Source organism: Rhinoderma darwinii, chromosome 4 (assembly GCF_050947455.1).
Source record: "Rhinoderma darwinii isolate aRhiDar2 chromosome 4, aRhiDar2.hap1, whole genome shotgun sequence".
Lineage (NCBI taxonomy): Eukaryota > Metazoa > Chordata > Amphibia > Anura > Rhinodermatidae > Rhinoderma > Rhinoderma darwinii.
In genome coordinates, this window is record NC_134690.1 from 191198821 (window position 1) to 191221712 (window position 22892).

The window sequence follows — 22892 nt, forward strand, 5'->3', positions numbered from 1 at the left end:
TTATATATATATATATATATATATATATATATATATATATATATATATATATATATATATACTACCGTTCAAAAGTTTGGGGTCACCCAGACAATTTTGTGTTTTCCATGAAAACTCACACTTATATTTATCAAATGAGTTTTAAAATGACTGGAAAATATAGTCAAGACATTGACAAGGTTAGAAATAATGATTTTTATTTTAAATAATAATTTTCTCCTTCAAACTTTGCTTTTGTCAAAGAATGCTCCATTTGGAGCAATTACAGCATTGCAGACCTTTGGCATTCTAGCTGTTAATTTTCTGAGGTAATCGGGAGAAATTTCACCACATGCTTCCAGAAGCCCCTCCCACAAATTGGATTGGCTTGATGGGCACTTCTTGCGTACGATACGGTCAAGCTGCTCCCACAACAGCTCTATGGGGTTGAGATCTGGTGACTGTGCTGGCCACTCCATTACAGATAGAATACCAGCTGCCTGCTTCTTCCCTAAATAGTTCTTGCATAATTTGGAGGTGTGCTTTGTCCTGTTGTACGATGAAATTGGCTCCAATCAAGCGCTGTCCACAGGGTATGGCATGGCGTTGCAAAATGGAGTGATAGCCTTCCTTATTCAAAATCCCTTTTACCTTGTAAAAAAATCTCCCACTTTACCAGCACCAAAGCAACCCCAGACCCTCACATTACCTCCACCATGCTTGACAGATGGTGTCAGGCACTCTTCCAGCATCTTTTCAGTTGTTCTGCGTCTCACAAATGTTCTTCTGTGTGATCCAAACACCTCAAACTTCGATTGGTCTGTCCATAACACTTTTTTCCAATCTTCCTCTGTCCAATGTCTGTGTGCTTTTGCCCATATTAATCTTTTCCTTTTATTAGCCAGTCTCAGATATGGCTTTTTCTTTGCCACTCTGCCCTGAAGGCCAGCATCCCGGAGTCGCCTCTTCACTGTAGACCATTGACACTGGCGTTTTGCGTGTACTATTTAATTAAGCAGCCAGTTGAGGACCTGTGAGGCGTCTATTTCTCAAACTAGAGACTCTAATGTACTTGACTTGTTCCTCAGTTGTGCAGCGGGGCCTCCCACTTCTCTTTCTACTCTGGTTAGAGCCTGTTTGTGCTGTCCTCTGAAGGGAGTAGTACACACCGTTGTAGGAAATCTTCAGTTTCTTGGCAATTTCTCGCATGGAATAGCCTTCATTTCTAAGAACAAGAATAGACTGTCGAGTTTCACATGAAAGCTCTCTTTTTCTAGCCATTTGGAGAGTTTAATCGAACCCACAAATGTAATGCTCCAGATTCTCAACTAGCTCAAAGGAAGGTCAGTTTTATAGCTCCTCTAAACAGCAAAACTGTTTACAGCGGTGCTAACATCATTGCACAAGGGGTTTCAAGTGTTTTCTAATAATCCATTAGCCTTCTAACACAGTTAGCAAACACAATGTACCATTAGAACACTGGAGTGATGGTTGCTGGAAATGGGCCTCTATATACCTATGTAGATATTGCATTAAAAACTAGACGTTTGCAGCTAGAATAGTCATTTACCACGTTATCTTCATTGAAAAAAACTGTGCTTTTCTTTCAAAAATAAGGAAATTTCTAAGGGACCCTAAACTTTTGAACGGTAGTGTATATATATATATATATATATATATATATATATATATATATATATATATATTCACATAATATATGTTCTAAGGTGTATGCCTGTGATCTTACGGCATCAGCTGACATACAGTGTATCAGCTCTGACTTTATAGAAAGTAATCAGATCTTGGTCACACTCTTCCATCATTACAATAGGAACTGGCAGGCAGCCAAGACTAGTCACCTTTTTTGAAAGTATCTGTATACAGGCATTTGCTGTGCATGTTTGCAAACACACGCCAATCATACTTTGTTAATTAGTTGTATTTTATTAGATGAAAATATTTGTCAGCACATAAAAAGTATTGCAATTTTGGGACAGAAATCGAATGTTCATCATATGAGCCCCGGTTGTAATGTTTTCTGTATTGATAATTTACCATTCACAGATGAGAAATAAAGAAGCGCAGTGGCTCCAGTCTTGCTACATTGCTGTAGAATATGTCAGTTCTATTACAGATTACAGATAATATCGATAACAAGAAAGCATTGGAATGATAGAAAATATGTATTTGTATTTCTCCTAATTCCTAAAGTAATGACGGAGCCAATTTTAGCAACTTAGCTATAGTACATTTTTCGTTTCTGCTTGCCCGCATGGCATCAGTCGTAACCTTTTTCTTTTTATTATTGTACCCATATTAGGCTTTGTTTTAAGTGATACTCGCTGTAGATTTTTTCTTCATTTTGGGGGCATATTAGTTAACTAGAAGCAATTAGATTTAGTAGATTCACACTGCAGAGTTGTGAACGCGGATGTACAGGAGTATGGATTCCCCTGCGGCTTATTACTGGGGAGCCACAAGAACTTTGTGGGTCCCTGTATGGTGCTCTGTGGTGTGCTGTAATATGGGGTTAATTACCCCTAGAAGCAATGCCTCTATAAATACGGCATCCAGTGGAGCATGCCACAATTTAATTTTTTTAATATCGAAAAATAGTACAGAATATGACAACAAAAATCTCCACGTCTCAGTATGAAAATGGAGGTATTTGAGTGTATTATTACTGCTCAGTACAACTGATTCTAATCTGGAAGTTACAAAGTACATGGAAATCTCCGTGTAAGTTTGTGATGGACCGTGAAAAATTATCCCTCTTTGGTTTCAGTTTTGGAAAAAGAGTATTTGAGTGCCTCCAGACTAGGGCTGGGGATTACTTTTCTTGAGAAGACTTGAGAAGCAGCATCTGCAACAATGTTAGTATTAGGAGATCTCTCGGATGTTTGTTAGAATGTATTCCTTAAAATATGAAGTTCTGTTTAATTTATTCAACTAAAATGTCTTTGATGCATTTTTCAATTAGGGAGAATCAGGTTTACCAGGACCCACAGGTTTGCCCGGGCAAAAGGGTGACCAAGGCATTCAGGTAAGCTGTTTTATTTTTAAAGTCACGCCAAAACTATTAACTTGATTATTACGTAGACTTGGCTCGACTACAAATTTGTCTTGATGGATCCACATACAATTTAATGCGCAACTGCATTTCTCACAAGTGGCAAAAAACATACAGTTTAAGAAGTAGTTATTATTCTGTAGGAACTGATGTCTATGTTTGAAAGAAGCCAAACAAATCTAAATTAGTGTCATTTCTGTATCAAAACAACATTATTGGTCACTAAGAAATGCTGCATATATCATATGTTATGAGGCAATATGTCTTTGCATTTTCCTACTATCATGCTAATAGAGCGTAAGCTGCTGGTTTACCTTGTGAGTAGACTGCAGTTTATCCATACTCTTCTGTGTGCAGTTAGTTCACACTTAGTTCTAAAGTTATATCTGATATCTGGGGTCCCACAACTTACTGTTCTCTGGTAACGGTCAACCAGCATAATCCTTTATTTAGGTTAAGACTTCATGCACAGGGCCATTTGTCTGATCCCTGTAGTACGGATCGATAATATGTAGAACATAAAATTTTGTTGGCCCATATTGTACCTATCTGCGCTTTTTATTTTACATGGAGGCTCAAAGAGGTTTTTTTTCCTCACAGATACCGTGAGAATCTATGAGCCACAAATTGTGATTTACTCAATTGTATTATCGAGTCACCATAAGGCTGCACACTGAACAATAATACAGACTTGAAGTGAGTTTGTGTGCTTTTGTACAGGGCCCTTGCACACAACATTGCTTTTAGACCTAAATGAAGAAGAAAGCATCATCATTGAGTATAACTCAAAATCAGTACAATATACAGAAAGTGAAACAAAGTATTTGGTAAATTGCTCAACCTTTTTTAGATTTTAAAACTTAAATTATGTAATTTGTTTTACAAAATTGTACTTCTTTTAAAGGTTAACTAAACTTTCAAAAAACTTCTGACATGTCATAGTAACATGTTAGTATTTTTGATTGGTGGGGGTTTGAGCAATGAGACCCCCACCGATCGCTAAAACGAAGCGGCACAAGCGCCTTTGTGAGCGCTGAGCTGCTTTGTTTCTTATTGGCTTTTCTTGGAAGCTGAGCAATTGGTGTACAGGCTCAATAGAAAGTCTATGAGACCGTGCACCAATTGTTCGGCTTTCCGAGAAAAGACAATCAGAAACTAAGCTGCTCAGTGCTCACCCGAGCGCTTCTGCCACTTTGTTTTAGTGATTGGAGGGGGTCTCAATGCTCGGACCCCCACTTATCAAAACTTCTGACATGCCACTATGACATGTCAGAAGTTTTTTGAAAGTTTAGTTACCCTTTAAGCAGATGTTGAGCAGCCATTGGCAGTTTAGCCACCATGTGAAAACAGCATATCATTTATTAATAAATTTGGAAAACTTATGAAAATGTTTTGTATTACCCTTGCATTAGTCACAAATGTTAAACGGTTAGTTACTAATGACTTCAACTTTTGTAAATGAGTTTTCATTTTCAAGGGTTATAGAAGGATACAATAATCCATTGAATGTGTTCTCCTTGACACATTATTGTTTACAGATATTCTTTTTTAATCTTATCTATTGAGACGTTTCTAAAATGGCACAATTTCTAGCTCAGTTTGATCTCAAAGGACCTTTACATAGTTCCAATACTGGCTACTTCTCCCACTTAAAAGTTCTGTACAGTATGTGCAGTCTAACATGACCTCTGTGTTCTCTGTTACTGCATAGTATCTAGAGAATGATTGTCATCCAATTCATTATGATAAATTCACTCTACTCATGGTAAGCTTTGCCGGGTGTCTTTTACTGCCCTCTACATACTAAGTGAGTGAATTGATTTAGAACTGTGTCAGATGACAGTCATTTGCTAAATGCAAAGAAGTCAAGGGGTGAAGGCTTTGATAAAAGATCAAGTAGATGTTTTAAATATTTAACAATAGCACTGAAATGTTGGATGGTTGCTGTTTTGATGTGTAGTCAGTCTTTGTTTTCTCCGCGTCCTAGATAACAATGAATTTTCATGACCATTATCAGAATCGTCACATATAACAGCTTCAAAGCTGAAAATATTACTAATAATAATAAAGAATATTACATCAACCCAACGGTGGGCAATATCCGAAAGTTTGTGAATAAATTGCACTATAGGAAGCTGGCAAGTTTATCATTGTTTCCAAAACAAACTGTAGACTACAGAAGCCTCTGGACAATTGTATTGCTACTGAAAAATATCTATAAAAGTGAAGATCAGTATTATCTTCAGGTTATGCAAACTCTAAATGAACAATGTATAAAATATTGGCAAATGGCACAACTAAAGAATTTATTGCTTTTAAATTGTCATAGAGAGTGGGTCATTAACTGGAAAATCTTTGGCAAAGGTGAAGTCAGAAGATGAGCTGTGAAGCAACAGAGCAAGGATGACAAATTTAAAATTGTGTCACAGAAGCATAGTCACATCCAGGCAGATAGTCAGTAATCAATTAATCTTCACAGGAGGTCACAAAAAAAAAGAAGCATCAAGAAGCAAACAAATGCTACAAGGGCCTGTTCACATCACTGTTGCCCTTCCGTTGAGGGGTTCCGTCTGAGGTTTCAGTCAGTTTAAACCAGTCGACTGCGCTATTGATTGCGTCAAAAATGACGGTACCCTGTCACACCGGTGACAAATGGAAACCGTTAGCATAGTTTCCGTCACCATTGATACCATAGCTTAGGTTTCCGTTTGCCTTTCCGCTGAGGGGTTAGCCTGGAAACCTCTGACGGAACCCCTCAGCGGAAAGGAACGATGCTGTGAACACAGCCTATCTGAGATCTTACTGGTGCCAGAGGTGACTATATAGCATTTGAACTGGCCAGGCAGGTAGAACTTGGCATGGATACACCTACCCAATTTTGTGGCATTTTGTATCACACAGCATACAGTAGTAGAGTTGTGAAAACTTTCAGGTTGTTGCTTAAAGGGTAACTCAATTTCCAATAAACTTCTGACATGTCATAGTGACATGTCAGAAGTTTTGATCGCTGGGTGTCCGAGCACTGAGAACCCCACCGATCCCTAAAACAAAGCCGCAGAAGCACTCGGGTGAATGCTGAGCCGCTTGGTTTCTCCATTGGCTTTCCTTGTAAAGCCGTTGTAGCGGTGTACGGACTCAATAGAATGTCTATGGGCCCATACACCGTTACATTGGCTTTCCGAAAAAAGCAGATCAGAAGCTAAGCGGCTTAGCGCTCACCCAAGCGATTCTTCCGCTGCGTTTTAGCGATAGGTGGGGGGTCTCAGTGCTCGGACCCCCAGCGATCAAAACTTCTGACATGTCACAATGACACATCAGAAGTTTGTTGAAAGTTTAGTTACCCTTTAAACAAAGCCAGGTATGTTTCTACAATTAAGGGAAACTAAACAGAAGGGAACATTTACAAACTAAAGGCCACTGGTTACATAAAGTAAAGAAATAGATTTTCCCTTAGATTTACAGTTTAAGATTGTTTACACTCTGCTAAATAGCTAATTAAATATTATATAGAACACCTACAGCAAAAGTTATTAACCTTTTGTAACAGTTATTTCAATCTATGAGACTATATATATCATAGTTATAAATTTAGGTTGTCAGATGGATTAGAAAGTAACACATGCCGTGGGTTTTGCTTGTACATGTGGTAGACAGGGTATGGTTTCATTATGCAGTGAGATTAAGTTTACCAATGAGCCAACCCAAACGGTTGCTCCTCCAAAAATAGTGTATCGCAGGAAGTAAGGGATTATGCAATTAGACAACATGACAAAGTGAAATTGACACTTGTTTCCCTCCTTCATTTTACTGGCTTTTTGCCATTAATAATCCTTTAACTCCAGTTCATATTTTCTAATGTGACTTTTAAATCCCCAAAAATAAATAGAATAAAATATTAAAAAATACAAATATATCTTCTTTTCCTAATGTTCTTCTCTTGTAATGCTTACAATAGATTTTGCAGACAGAATGTGCTGTCGTCTATCACATAAGGCTTTTGTTAATGTACTGCTGTCTTCATTGTGTTTTGCAGGGTGAGCAGGGAAGCAAAGGAGAAAATGGTACTCCAGGAGAAATTGGGGGAAAGGTAACCATTAAAATGCTTTTATCTGATCTGCTTTAATCAAATATTTATACAGAGTTTCTTTTCTTAAACTTTCAGAGAAAATATTTATAAAACATGATTTGCTCTAGTATGTGTTTTATAATGTAGCACTGGTACAGCTTTCCTTTTATATCTTACTTGAAAAACATTTGGTGTGTCATATAAAAGCCTGACAGTAGTACATTTTCTTTAACATTTAAAATAAGCAGTAATGCATTATATATTTTTAGATATTTTTTTTTTCATTTTTTTTCATTTGAAAAAGCAAGCTGTGGTTTTGCATTTCACATTATAGTATTGTAATAAGGGTAAATTCAGACCCAGCAAATCCATAACATACAGGGCATGCTGTGGAATTAAGCCCTAAAACCCCAGTATGATGCACTAAATGTATCTTGTATGACTGGCACCTTATAGTTACCTTATCTGAGTATAATTGTTATAGTAAGCAGCCACCCTCCTTATGGATGATAGGTGTGAGAGTGGCTGTTCATCAGATTTTTGCACCGGTCCGATCTTCCTCATATAACATTGTGGCTTATATACATCCTGCTGGAAACTGTTTTTTTTTTTACCTGCCCTTTTATCAGTAATCATGGCCTTTTTCTGCATTATGAGTAAATTTTGATCACATTTTCTATTAAATATTTCAAACCCAATTTTCAGGCATTGGACTATATTTTAACCGCACCAAAAATACGCAACAATTCAGCCACTTCTGAGCATACCCCTTACTCTTACAAACGACAAAAGTTGGTTGTGGTGAATTACCTATGGTCTAGAATCTTTACTTATGCCTAGATCAGTACACTTTCCCTTAAAGGAGTTGTGGTTCTTAAAGGAACAGTGTCATCACAAATTATTTTTTTATATGTTAAAGATGTTAGTGCTTTATTAAAAACGTTTATATTCATTTGTGTGTTTGTGTTTTACTTTTTCTTATTTTTACACTTTTTCTTCCCTATGGGGGCTGCCATTTTTTGTTCCATTTCTGTCTGTGTCGATTAACGACACATACAGACATGGAATACGGCAGCCACAGTCCCATAGGGACTGCGAACGGCTCCCGTGCCATTGACTTCAGTGTACGGCGTCTGTGTGGGAACTGCGCATGCGCCGCTCCCACACAGTCCAATTCGAATTTGGCGCCGTCCGGCGCCATTTTCCTGTGGACCGGAAGTCGCGGCCGGACAGTAATATTACTACTTCCGGTCGCGGCTTCCGGATTTGTGCACTTGGACCAGCGGCAGCAAACGGAGCGGACGGGCCGGAGGGAGCCGCGGCGGCAGGAGCAGGTAAGAGATTTCAATGTATGTTCTTGTTTGTGTGTGTTTACTACTGTATGTAAACCTACTACGCTGTGTGTTAGCTCAAAAAATGGCGACACACAGCGTAGGAGGTTACACCGTTCAAACCCCTCGTTTATCCCGGCACTAGCCAGGATAAAGGAGGGGGGGATGCTGAGAGCTCACTAGAGCGAGGGCTTTTAACCCATTGTTGCAATGCTGCAATTTTGGGAATAGCTCCATCTAGTGACCAAAAATGGGTAGTATTATAAATTAGAATTAATTTATAATATTTCCTGACTATTTCCTGACTCGTGAAAAAAATAAAAAAAATTTGAACATTGTTTAATCACCCACACACTAAATGTTTAATTTTTTTTAAAAAAACATGTTTTTCTGGCAACACATTCCCTTTAAAGGGGTTGTGCAGGATTGGATAATAATGGCTGCTTTCTTCCATAAACCGCTCCATGGCTGTCCATGGATTCTGCCTGGTATTGCAGCCCATGTTCATTGGGGTTAAGCTACAACACCATTATCATATAGAGATAATGTGGCCGAGCAGGCTAAGTTGCTGTATTATGACTTCAGTCTCTTTGCGGCCATGGGTTGATATCTCACTGCAGAAATTTAATCTGTAGACAGGTGTGGCACTATTTTTGAAAGGAAGAAGCCATCATTTTCTAGTTCTGTACAAGCTAGTTAAGCTTTCCTCTTTTATTAGGTTGTTAAATAAATCATTCAGCCTTCTCTGTGAATACTTGGTGACCACAAATATGACGTCTATTAGAGCTTCCATAGTGGTTGCTTAGTTACCGTGAATACAAAATGAAAGATCTGGTGATCTAGATTTGCTATTCAGGTGACTCAGAAAGGGGAGATGTAATAGGGTCCACTGTACAAACAATTGGCACCATAGCAATTAATTTTCTATGTTACCATATGACTTCTCTCGACCGGGTAACAGAGAGAGGTTGGGTCCAGCGCTTTGAATAGAAGTAAAATGGAAGCTGTTTCCAAGTTTAATGGTCTTAGTTAAAAAAGGTCCAATGGTGTGGAGTCCTGGTGTGCAGAAATGGGGGAATGTAGATCCTTAGAGCCTACGCGTTTTGGACGACTCTGGCGTCCTTAGACTTGTCTTTTAACTAAGACCATTAAACTTGGAAACAGCTTCCATTTTACTTCTATTCAAAGCGCTGGACCCAACCTCTCTTTGTTACTCTGTTATCTACATCGTGTGCCGACACGAGGATCCGGGCGCTATCAGCGACACTAATTTTCGTGTCAGGTGAGCTGGAGGATTCCTCCCCATTCCTTTTTTTTTCTACTTCTCTCGACCCTCCTTGTCCTGTCCATTCACTTTTGTTTCAATAACTTAGCATGCATGTAGAATAAAAAATAGCCTAATAGTTCAATATAAAGGGGTTTTGCAATCATAGATTCACTTGACTGGAGCTGTGCTGAAGTTTCCTACACAGCCATTGGTTTCAAGCAGCGCTGTGCAGGGAAAAAATGAACTGCAGTTTTGCAACTCCTATATTCTCAGGATCGTGAGGGTCCCAGCATTCGGACCCCCACCAATTAGAAAATGATGGCATATCCTAGCAATATGTCATCACTTTCTATTATGGGATGTCCCTCAGCAGGACTTTAGTTCCATTAAACACTAAACACTCACTATGTGTAACTAAGCCATGTTTGGGGGTTCACCTCTTTTCTCATTGATGGCAAATGACATTTGAATATTAATGAAAAAATTGTGGACTGACAAAATAATTTTCCCACATCAGTTTGTCTTCTTATATCAGTGATATTAATAATAAGCTCCTTTGGATCCTTAAACACCTTACCTTACTTACCAATGTGCGAATTTCTGGTATGTCCAGTGGTTTAACCCCTTATTGCACCGCGTTTGTGGGATGTACTTCCCGCACAGTGTTGTAAATGTACTGCCGCCATCAGCATTGTTTTTTTAGTAAGGATTGCAGATAACTCTGATTATAGCCTTATAACCCATAGATGTCATGTTCAATAGTGACCATATCATCTAAGTGGTTAGACAGAGGGGTCTCACTCCTTCACCTCATATGTTCCCCCCCGCAACGCAATCGTGGGTTGCTGATGGGTTGCCATGGCAGCCGGGGCATAACAAAGGCCCCCACGTTGGCTAATTATGAGTATGAGAGCCTATTAGGCTCTACATTATATGTTCCACAAAATGGTGGTTTTAAAAAAAAAAAAACAAGCCCTCACACAGTCGTGTTGATAGAAAAATAAGAATGTTATATCTCTTGAAATTAAGTAATAAAAAAAGCTAAATAAATTAGGTTGCATCCTAAAGGGGTTAAAGTCCTGGCCCCTAGACTTTACCAGTTTGGTTACATTATTCTCTGGTGTCGAGTGTTTTTTTTCCCTAGTAACAAGTGTCCAGTGCACAAGCTACCTGCCAGCGCTGATTTTGCTCTCTTTATGTCTTCACCAACAGGCTGTACACAAAAGTTACATTTCCTGCGATCGGGGTCTCTCTCTGACAATACAGACCCCCATTCTATGGCAGTGTACACACACACACATTTTAAATTCCACAGCAACCCATTAAAATACCAGTTTAAGTGCCCCATAATAAACACAGTAACCCATTGCAATAAGAGTCACACAGTCCCCACACGCAAAAAGCACATGTCAGATGCCGACATTAACAATACCTACCCCATAAACAGTGCCCTCCCAGTGACCCTAAAATAAGTGTCTGTAGGCAGCAATAGATTATTTCTGATGATGGGCGAGCATGCTGATCTAGGCTTGGGAGACTGCAAAGTCCAAAGCAGCTTGCCTTTCCTTCCTCTGGTGGTCCTGCTTTTATGATATTAGGAATCATTGAATCTTGCATCTTATATAAGGGTTATTAACCTGTGATTCATTACATACATTTTTTAATTTTGGCTGCATTACTGGGATTCTAATAAAGCTGGACAGATGCATAATTTAGCAGCTAAGCTAATATGATGCTTAGATACTGTATATTGTTTAAAGTTTCTGTTCTATGATCAGATGTAGGCAAAAAAAAATAATATATTCTTTTGAGACAACTTACAAGAAATTCCAGTAACCGGAATGGAACAAATGTTCATGAAATTCCAGTAACCAGAATGGAACAAATGTACATGTTTTTCATAAGGATCGCATGAAAGGGGAATATGGGAATTTTAGTATAAAATGCTAAATGTATTTAGTTGCATGTGTAAAAGCATAGACAATCTTCTTTTAAGTATTAATAACCAGATGTCTAGACAAATCAAAAGAACAATGCCTTCACTTCAGTTTCTCCTGTGTAATAGCATAGTTGTCCAATAATATGTCCTTTGTTCACCTATTAGCAAATGATTAGAGTTAGTGTGGATTCACCAAAGGAGAAACTGCTCTTTATTAAGTAATGTTATGTATTAATTCCTTTAGTGTTACTATCTTTCATTTTCACACACACAGAAACCGATGCATATGGTGTTTTATCATACTGCTGGAAGAGTACATCATAGGACCTGTAGTTGCGGGGCAGAGCTGTCAATCACATTGCCGTCCCACCTACACCTACACCTACACCTACACCTACACCTCAGCCAAATAAACAGGGGCAGTAGCAAATACAGTAGCAAATACATACATTTTATGTATGAATGAACATTTAGTTTAGTGAAATATGTTTATTTTCTTCATCTATAATTATTTATTCATTATTCATTTCTTTGCTCACTCACATGAGTTGTTATTGTTTAGAACACCCTAATCTGTCAGTTCTGAATGATGGGGATTGAATATTTAGTACTAGATTGATCATTTAAATTGATCAGCTAGAGGGGTTGTCCCAAATGGACAGCCACTGGGTTGTATGGCCTATTAAAGCATATGGATATAATAAAGGGTATTCCTCCCACTTGTTTTAATCAGGGTGGATGACTGTTGGAATGAATGTCTGTAACACTTCATTGTGGCCCCCAAAGCTTTCACTAGCTATTACAACTGATCGCAGCCGGTTTCAGTAGCTAGGCTCGTAACGATCTGGTGATTGCCAGGACTGCCTTTTAAAGAGGGGTTGTTCAGTGGGGTAACCCCCTTTAAAGGGTACCTGTCAAGTTGAAAATGTTTGTTAAAGAGCAGGGGGAGCTGAGCAGATTGATATATAGTTTTCTAGCAAAAGATTCAGTATAACTTGTAATTTATTCATTCAAACCTCTGCTCATTCTAGACTTAGGAGTCCAGTGGGTGGTCCTTTATCACTGGTTGATAGTTATATCTGTATTCACGCACATACAGGAAAGCCTATCAATCCCTGAGTAGGACCGCCCACTGGACTCCTAAACCCACAATGAGCAGAGGTTTAAATGATTAAATTACATGTTATTCGAAATCTTTTCCCACAAAATTATATATCAATCTGCTCAGCTTCTCCTGGTTTATAAAATGCTGCTCGCAAATTGGTCTACATTTTCAACATGACAGATTATCTTTAAGGCAAGGAGTAATAGGTAGAGTTGTATGGTTACAAGAGGCAATGAAAATTTAATCTTACAGTTAGAGATGAGCTAACTTATGAAAAGTTTGGTTCGGCGAATTTCATGAAAAAGTTCGATTCGGACCGAACTAGTTCTGACCGAACCTGTAATACAAGAAAGCCCCTAAAAATCGTGTATAACACTGTTTAAAAGCCCTAGAAGCCCTGTATAACACTCTTAGGTCACCCATGAGTGTATCCAAGTACTTTTGAGCTGTCTTTAAGGCAACGTTAGTGTCAAAGTTACGCCAACATGTATGGCTATAGGAAAACGGATGGGACACGGTGATAACTAACAGAAACCACTGCACTTGTGCATGTTGTATGCTTAATGCATTGTTAAAAAAGGTACAAAAATTAACCATTTTTGGCGGCAGATGCCTGCCAGGGTTCATACATATAAGGTAGTAAAAGAAGAAGCAATGGCTTTTGACAAGCCCTCAAAAAATTTACCCTTTATGGTGGCAGATGCCTGCCGGGGTTCTTCCATACATGGATGTAAAAGCAACAAGCAATGGCTTTTCACAAGCCCTCCAAAAATTGACCCTTTTTTTTGGCAGATGCCTGCCGGGGTTCTTCCATACATGGATGTAAAAGCAACAAGCAATGGCTTTTGACAAGCCCTCCAAAAATTGACCCTTTTTTTTGGCAGATGCCTGCCGGGGTTCTTCCATACATGGATGTAAAAGCAACAAGCAATGGCTTTTGACAAGCCCTCCAAAAATTTACCCTTTTTATTGGCAGATGCCTGCCGGGGTTCTTCCATACATGGATGTAAAAGCAACAAGCAATGGCTTTTGACAAGCCCTCCAAAAATTGACCCTTTTTATTGGCAAGGGTGAGTAGTAGCAGCACATTAAAAGACACTGGACAACAGTCACAGGACAAAGCCCTGTGGTGGGGCAGGCCTGCTTGTAGCAGACGGGCGGCAGTGGAGGTGTATTGGTGGTAGTAGAGGTAGCCAACACAGACAGCAAGGGTGGTAGACTGGTAGTAGCAGCAGCACATTAAAAAAAGAGACTGGACGACAGTCACAGGACAAATCCCTGTGGTGGGGCAGGCCTGCTTGTAGCAGACGGGCGGCAGTGGAGGTGTATTGGTGGTAGTAGAGGTAGCCAACACAGACAGCAAGGGTGGTAGTAGTAGTAGCAGCACATTAAAAAAAGAGACTGGACAGTCACAGGACAAAGCCCTGTGGTGGGGCAGGCCTCAGGCCTGCTTGTAGCAGACGGGCGGCAGTGGAGGTGTATTGTTGGTAGTAGAGGTAGACAACACAGACAGCAAGGGTGGTAGACTGGTAGTAGCAGCAGCCGCACATTAAAAAAAGAGACTGGATGACAGTCACAGGACAAATCCCTGTGATGGGGCAGGCCTGCTTGTAGCAGACGGGCAGCAGTGGAGGTGTATTGGTGGTAGTAGAGGTAGCCAACACAGACAGCAAGGGTGGTAGTAGTAGTAGCAGGACATTGAAAAAAGAGACTGGACAGTCACAGGACAAAGCCCTGTGGTGGGGCAGGCCTCAGGCCTGCTTGTAGCAGACGGGCGGCAGTGGAGGTGTTTTTCTGGTAGTAGAGGTAGACAACACAGACAGCAAGGGTGGTAGACTGGTAGTAGCAGCAGCAGCACATTAAAAAAAGAGACTGGACGACAGTCACAGGACAAAGCCCTGTGGTGGGGCAGGCCTGCTTGTAGTAGACGGGCGGCAGTGGAGGTGTATTGGTGGTAGTAGAGGTAGCCAACACAGACAGTAAGGGTGGTAGTAGTAGTAGCAGCACATTAAAAAAAGAGACTGGACAACAGTCACAGGACAAAGCCCTGTGGTGGGGCAGGCCTGCTTGTAGCAGACAGCAGTGGAGGTGTATTGGTGGTAGTAGAGGTAGCCAACACAGACAGCAAGGGTGGTAGACTGGTAGTAGCAGCACATTAAAAGAAGAGACTGGACGACAGTCACAGGACAAAGCCCTGTGGTGGGGCAGGCCTGCTTGTAGCAGACGGGCGGCAGTGGAGGTGTATTGGTGGTAGTAGAGGTAGCCAACACAGACAGCAAGGGTGGTAGTAGTAGTAGCAGCACATTAAAAAAAGAGACTGGATGACAGTCACAGGACAAAGCCCTGTGGTGGGGCAGGCCTCAGGCCTGCTTGTAGCAGACGGGCGGCAGTGGAGGTGTATTGGTGGTAGTAGAGGTAGCCAACACAGACAGCAAGGGTGGTAGACTGGTAGTAGCAGCAGCAGCACATTAAAAAAAGAGACTGGACGACAGTCACAGGACAAAGCCCTGTGGTGGGGCAAGCCTGCTTGTAGCAGACGGGTGGCAGTGGAGGTGTATTGCTGGTAGTAGAGGTAGACAACACAGACAGCAAGGGTGGTAGTAGTAGTAGCAGCACATTAAAAAAAGAGACTGGACAACAGTCACAGGACTAAGCCCTGTGGTGGGGCAGGCCTGCTTGTAGCAGACGGCAGTGGAGGTGTATTGGTGGTAGTAGAGGTAGCCAACACAGACAGCAAGGGTGGTAGTAGTAGTAGCAGCAGCACATTAAAAAAAGAGACTGAATGACAGTCACAGGACAAAGCCCTGTGGTGGGGCAGGCCTGCTTGTAGCAGACGGGCGGCAGTGGAGGTGTATTGGTGGTAGTAGAGGTAGCCAACACAGACAGCAAGGGTGGTAGTAGTAGTAGCAGCACATTAAAAAAAGAGACTGGACAAAAGTCACAGGAAAAAAGCCCTGTGGTGGGGCAGGCCTGCTTGTAGCAGACGGCAGTGGAGGTGTATTGGTGGTAGTAGAGGTAGCCAACACAGACAGCAAGGGTGGTAGACTGGTAGTAGCATCACATTAAAAAAAGAGACTGGACGACAGTCACAGGACAAAGCCCTGTGGTGAGGCAGGCCTGCTTGTAGCAGACGGGCGGCAGTGGAGGTGTATTGGTGGTAGTAGAGGTAGCCAACACAGACAGCAAGGGTGGTAGACTGGTAGTAGCAGCACATTAAAAAAAGAGACTGGACGACAGTCACAGGACAAAGCCCTGTGGTGGGGCAGGCCTGCTTGTAGCAGACGGCAGTGGAGGTGTATTGGTGGTAGTAGAGGTAGCCAACACAGACAGCAAGGGTGGTAGACTGGTAGTAGCAGCACATTAAAAAAAGAGACTCGACGACAGTCACAGGACAAAGCCCTGTGGTGGGGCAGCCTGCTTGTAGCAGACGGGCGGCAGTGGAGGTGTATTGGTGGTAGTAGAGGTAGCCAACACAGACAGCAAGTGTGGTAGTAGTAGTAGCAGCAGCACATTAAAAAAAGAGTGGACAGGACAGAATCCCGTAGTAGCAGGCGGCAGTAGCAGGCAGCAGTAGCAGGCGGCAGCAATGTCAGATCTAATCAGTGGCATCAGGCACAGGGGTTTTAAAATCGTCACCGATCCACGCTTGATTCATTTTCAGAAACGTGAGATTTTCCAAGCTGTTGGCGGACAATCTTGTTCGCTTAGGGGTGACGAAGCCCCCTGCCGCGCTGAATACCCTCTCTGACGCTACACTGGAGGGTGGACAAGACAGTACACCCATGGCAAACTGGGCCAGTTCTTGCCTATGATCCAATTTGCTGACCCAGAAGTCCATGGGGTCTGGGATCAGCATTTCTGACGGAGAAAGGGCACAGTCCAGGTACGAGTGAACCTGGTTGCTTAGGTGCTGCACCTGGTGATGGTGAACATCCCTTTGGTGACTACGATGTGTGTCAGGTCGGGGTATTGGATGTAAAAATGTTGTCATCATATTTTCCAAACTGAATTGGCTGCTGCTACTGCTGCTGCTGCTGCCGCTGCTGCTGCCGCCTATTGCAGAGGTAGCTCTGCCAGAGGCGGTGGAACGATGAGACAGTGGGGAACGGAGAGTGGTCCCCCGGTCAGACATGCTTGCAGCAGGTGTTTGCCGTTTGAAAGCTGTGACAAGCTGGCTGCATAGCTTCTCTCGATAATAAGCCAATTTTGCCTCCCTCTCAGAAGGCGCAAAAAACTCCCCCATTCTGGCTTTATACCGAGGGTCTAAAAGTGTGGCTATCCAGTACTCATCTCTTTGCTTCATGTTAACAATACGACAGTCAGCGCGCAAGTAACGAAGCATACAGCTCGCCATCCTGGCCAGCGTTTCAGAGGGCCCGGTTGGTTCCATCTCCGCCCCATACTGCCATGGTTGTCCATCATCAAGGTCGTCGTCAGACTCGTCATCACCACCATCACCACCATCACTGTCATGTTGTGCGGCTGCCTCGTCCCCTATCCCTTCCTGTGATTCCATCTCCAAATCCAGCTCCTCTTCAGGACCTGTTTCCTCATCCTCATCCTCCTCCTCCTCCTCAACATCCATAGCCAGATGTGATCCTTCCTCCATCCTTTGCTGAATCATCGCTGTGAGCGTTTGCTTCATAATGAATATCAGCGGCATAACATCGTTCATTCCGCTAGCGTCACGGCTCACAAATCGTGTGGCCTCTTCAAAGGGCCTCAAAACGCGACATGCGTCTCTAACCAGCTGCCAGTGCCTGAGCTCGAAATTACACTGGCTCCAAACGCTGCCCGTCTGCTGCATCAGGAAATCATTCACGGCTTTCCGCTGTTCGTACAGACGGTCCAACATGTGCAGGGTGGAATTCCAGCGTGTTGGAACGTCGCAAATCAGGCTGTGTTCTGGGAGTTTTGACGCTGCAAGTCCAGGAGGGCGTGCTTAAATGCATACGAACGTCTAAAGCGAACGCAAACCCTCCTGGACATGGCCAGCACACCCTTCAAACCAACATATGACTTTAAGAAGCGTGTTATGACCAGATTGATCACATGTGCCATGCAAGGAGCGTGTTACGATACTGGCGAACACTGCTGGAATCCTATGGTCAGAAGTAGCGAGCGGAGCACAGTGCAGAACCCGGTGAGACGTCCCCAGGAACAGTGCTTGGATGGTGGAACACGAGTAGTAGTAAATAGCAAGGAAGTAGGAACAGTCTGGTAAAGACAGTTCTCAGGAGCAGGAGACTGGAACAAGTCACAATACTCAAGCACTGTTTGGTATTCCATGTGGTCTGAAGTAGGCCCAAACAGGAAACAAGATGGTTCACACGATGCAACATTTGCCATCTTGGTTAAGGGCAAGTTTAAGGGCAAAACAGCAGCCTCCAGTGGTAAGGAGTAAAAGTGCAGCACAATTCTTCAAAGTGTAAAACAGCGGCCACTAGTGGTAATTTTGCAGTACAACAACAGAATCCTGACATTACTCCCTCCTTTCGACAGCGGCCTCAGGACGATGTTTGACTTGGTTTATCTGGATATCTTTGGTGAAATTCCCTAATCAGTCGAGGAGCATTGAGATTGCCTACGGGTTCCCATGAATTATCCTCAGGGCCATATCCTTGCCATTTTATTAGATATTGCAACCGATTTCTGAATATCCTGGAGTCCAGGATGTTTTCAACAGTATACTGTTCTTGTCCATCAACTTCGATAGGATCAGGGGGAGGCAGGTGGCGTCCTGGAAATGGATTTGAAACAACAGGTTTCAGTAGGGATACATGGAACACTGGATGTATTCTCATTGGTCTGGGAAGTTTGAGACGAAAAGCCACTGAGTTTACTTGTCCAATAATCTTGAAAGGACCAATAAATTTTTGGCCCAATTTTGCTGAAGGTAAGTGAAGTTTCAGATTCTTGGTGGAAAGCCATACTTCATCTCCCATTTTGAAGGTTGGAGAAGGTCTACGAGATTTATCTGCTGTTTCTTTATATTTCTCCTGGGCAATTGATAATGTAATTTTTAGCATTTCCAGATTCTGTTGAAGTGATTGTATTCTGTCAGTCACTGCAGGAATAAAAGTTTCTCTGGGAAGATTGGGAAGAATACTGGGATGGTAACCCAAATTTGCAAAAAACGGTGTTTGTTTAGTGGAGGCATTCTGAGAATTATTGTAGGAGAACTCCGCCATTGGAAGCAAATCGACCCAGTCATCCTGTAAATGGCAGATGTAGCATCGGAGATACTGTTCTAACGTTTGATTTGTGCGCTCAGTCTGACCATTAGACTGGGGATGAAAAGCAGAAGACAAACTGACGTTTATGTCGAGTGCTGTGCAAAAACTCCGCCAGAATCTTGATGTGAATTGTACTCCGCGATCCGAAACCACTTCATCTGGTATTCCATGAAGACGAAACACATTCTGAATTATAAGATCAGCAGTCTCTTTAGCAGAAGGTAGTCCAGGGCAAGGAATAAAATGGGCTGCTTTAGTGAGCCGATCAACCACTACTAAGATGGAATTCTTCCCTTTGGAGACTGGTAAGTCGACAATAAAGTCCATAGAGATAGATCCCCAAGGGCGAGATGAAATTGGCAGAGGCTGCAATAATCCCATGGGTGAGGTACGAGGAGTTTTGTACATGGCACAGGTGTTGCAAGAAGAAACATATTTCTTCACATCTTTTTGATAATTAGGCCACCAAAAGAAGCGGGAAAGAAATTCTTGTGTTTTCTGAATCCCCTTGTGACCTGCTAGTTTAGAGTCATGCATTAATTTTAGCACATTTAATCTTACAGTTTCTGGAACGTAAATGCAGTGCTTATTAGTCCATACTTGATTTTTGAAAGTTAGGGACACTTCATCTGGTGGGTGCAAAAGAATTGGGTCGGTCTCATAGGCTTCCTTTATCTCATCAAGCAAGTCCTTGCTATGGATCACCCCCAGGAAATTGGACTCGGAAAGAATAGTTGTTGGTGGTACTGTCGAGGAGGAGTAATTGGAGATCAACCTAGATAAGGCATCGGCCTTACCATTTCGGGAACCAGGCCTGTAAGAGATCACAAAGTTGAAACGATTTAGAAACAGACTCCACCGGGCTTGGCGGGGAGACAAACATTTGGCAGATCTAACAAATTCAAGGTTACGATGATCAGTTAGAACCACTATTTGTTGAGCTGTGCCTTCTAAATGATGTCTCCATTCTTTGAACGCAGCAATGATGGCCAGGAGTTCCTTGTTCCCCACGTCATAATTCTTTTCAGCAGAAGTCAAACTTCGAGAAAAGTAAGCACAAGGGTGCAGCAAATCTTTCTCTCCAGTTCTTCGTGATAGAATAGCCCCTATTGCACAGTCTGAAGCATCCACTTCAACAATAAACGCTTTTTCAAGGTTAGGATGAACCAGTATAGGGGCTGTTGTGAATTTTGTTTTCAAATTGAAAAAAGCATCTTGTGTCTGAGGAGACCACACAAAAGGTATCCCTTTCTTTGTTAATTGGGTAATTGGTGTAATAATGCCCGAAAAATTCTTGATAAAACGTCTGTAGAAATTAGCAAATCCTACAAATCGTTGGACCTCTTTCACATTTTTTGGAGTTGGCCAGTCTCTAATTGCTTGAATCTTGCTAGAATCCATGTGTAACCCTAGGGGAGAAATGATATAACCCAAGAACTGTATTTCCGTTTGATGGAATTCACATTTCTCCAACTTGATATAGAGTTGATATGCTTTCAGACGTTCCAACACCATTCTCACATGATTCTGATGTTCTTCTGCAGAATTAGAAAAGATTAATATGTCATCCAGATAGATGACTACGAACTGATCTAACAAGTCCTTGAAGATATCATTAATAAAATGCTGAAAGGTTGCAGGGGCATTGCAAAGTCCAAAAGACATGACTAAATATTCATAATGTCCATAACGTGATCTAAACGCTGTTTTCCATTCATCACCTGGTCTAATGCGAACCAAATTATATGCACCTCGAAGATCCAATTTGGTGAATATTTTAGCTTGACGAACTCTATCCAGCAACTCCGGAATCAATGGCAGAGGGTAACGGTTTTTAATTGTGACTTTGTTTAATTCTCTATAGTCAACGCAAGGTCTCAAAGAGCCGTCTTTCTTTTTAACAAAAAATATAGGTGCACCTGCTGGCGATGAAGATGGACGAATAAAACCTTTAGCTAAATTTTAATCTATGTATTCTTTAAGAGCCTTCAGTTCCGGCTCTGCTAATGGGTAGATGCATCCAAAAGGTATAGCTGCTCCAGGCAACAGTTCAATCGGACAATCGTAAGGTCGATGTGGAGGAAGTTTATTAGCATTCTCTTTGTCACATATATCATTAAATTTGTCATATAGAGGAGGTAATATAGGAGATACTTCAAGCTCCCCTTCAATCTTTTCGTGAGATTGTTCTGGTAAAGACTCTGAGGAGGGGACCTCCGATGGAAAAGACACATCTTTGGTTTCCCAGTCAATTGTAGGGTTCTGAGCCTGCAGCCATGGTAGTCCAAAAATAATTGGAAAATGTGGGGATGAAATTAATAGGAAAGATAGAACCTCATGGTGATTAGGTCTCATAATTATCTCCAATGGTTCAGTCTCTTGATCAACTGGACCTGAGTTCAGAGGGGATCCATCTACAGTTTCCATAAGAATGGGTGACAGTCTCTCTTGAAATTTTACACCATGTTTATTAGCAAAAGAAATGTCCATAAAGTTCCCATTTGCTCCAGAGTCCACCATGGCAGAGGCGGATATCTATTGAGAATCAATTCTAAACTTGATGGGAATAAAGCAATGAGTGTCTTTGTGTTCTTTTTTAATATTGGGTGCTGTGCAGGAGACTGAATGAATGAGTGCATGCACTGGTTGCACTTGTTCAGAAGAAACAGATTCTACATAAGAGAAGTCATGATCTGCTACTACCGCCACCATCTTGCGTTGACGACATGGACAATTGATAAGGAAGTGATCAGTTTTACCACAATAGAAGCATTGATTTTCTCGAAACCTTCGTTCTCTTCTGTCGGCACTTTCACGCTTTTGTATACTGTCAATTTGCATAGGTTCAGCTTGGTGTTCTTGGTAATTCTTTGTTTCAGAGTCTCTAGGAGTGGGAGCTGAAGCAGACGAGTAATAGTTATTATTACGGGACCAGGTAGAACCCCATTTTTCTTGTCGACGCTCTGACAGCCGAGTGTCTATTCGAATACAATGGTATACAAAATCATCAAACTCTGTGGGAGCTTCCGCCCGTGCTAACTCGTCCTTAAGTGCACTAGATAGTCCTTTTTTAAAGAATGTTAATTTTGCAGCATTATTCCACTCAGTATCCATCACCCACTGTCTGAAATCTGTGGCATATTCGGCAACAGAGCGTCTGCCCTGACGTAGAGCCATCAACGCTGCTTCTGCTGTAGTACACCGGTTAGGATCATCAAATACTTGGCTCATGGCTGCTAGGAAGGCATCCAAGTCATCAAGCCGAGCATCGTTGGTTTCAATAAGAGGGCTTGCCCAGGCTACAGCCTTATGTGTCAGAAGCATAATAATACACAGCACCTTTGAATTATCAGTAGGGAAGTGAGCAGGATGTGCACCAAAATATAACTTGCATTGGTTTATAAATCCACGGTATTTGTCACGATCCCCACCAAACCTGAATGGTCGAAGCGGCAGGGTAGATGAAGAGGCTGGGGTCACAACTCGATTCTGAAGTTCCCGGATCAGCTCTGCTTGCTGAGCCACCATGCCTTGTAAACCCTGTGTAGCTTGTCCATAAACTTGAACATCATGGGTTGTTTGATTTTCAAACGCCAAATATTTAGTCTTTAAAGTTTGCATGTCAGCAAAGATGTTAGTAAGCAAACAGTTCATATTGTTCACACGAACCTCCAAACTTGCTTCTCTGGCGGATTCCATGGAAATGGCTTGAGTATCCTGTTACGATACTGGCGAACACTGCTGGAATCCTATGGTCAGAAGTAGCGAGCGGAGCACAGTGCAGAACCCGGTGAGACGTCCCCAGGAACAGTGCTTGGATGGTGGAACACGAGTAGTAGTAAATAGCAAGGAAGTAGGAACAGTCTGGTAAAGACAGTTCTCAGGAGCAGGAGACTGGA

General features: G+C 41.9%; 1 protein-coding gene across 1 annotated transcript in view; it reads left to right on the forward strand.

The window, feature by feature from the left end:
• LOC142760489 (uncharacterized) overlaps positions 1-22892 on the forward strand; it is a 161451-nt gene that overhangs the window by 20604 nt on the left and 117955 nt on the right. Inside the window, exons 4-5 of the mRNA XM_075863685.1 lie at positions 2960-3022; positions 7083-7136. Coding sequence (XP_075719800.1) covers positions 2960-3022; positions 7083-7136 — 117 coding nt within the window. The remainder of the gene's footprint in view (positions 1-2959; positions 3023-7082; positions 7137-22892) is intronic.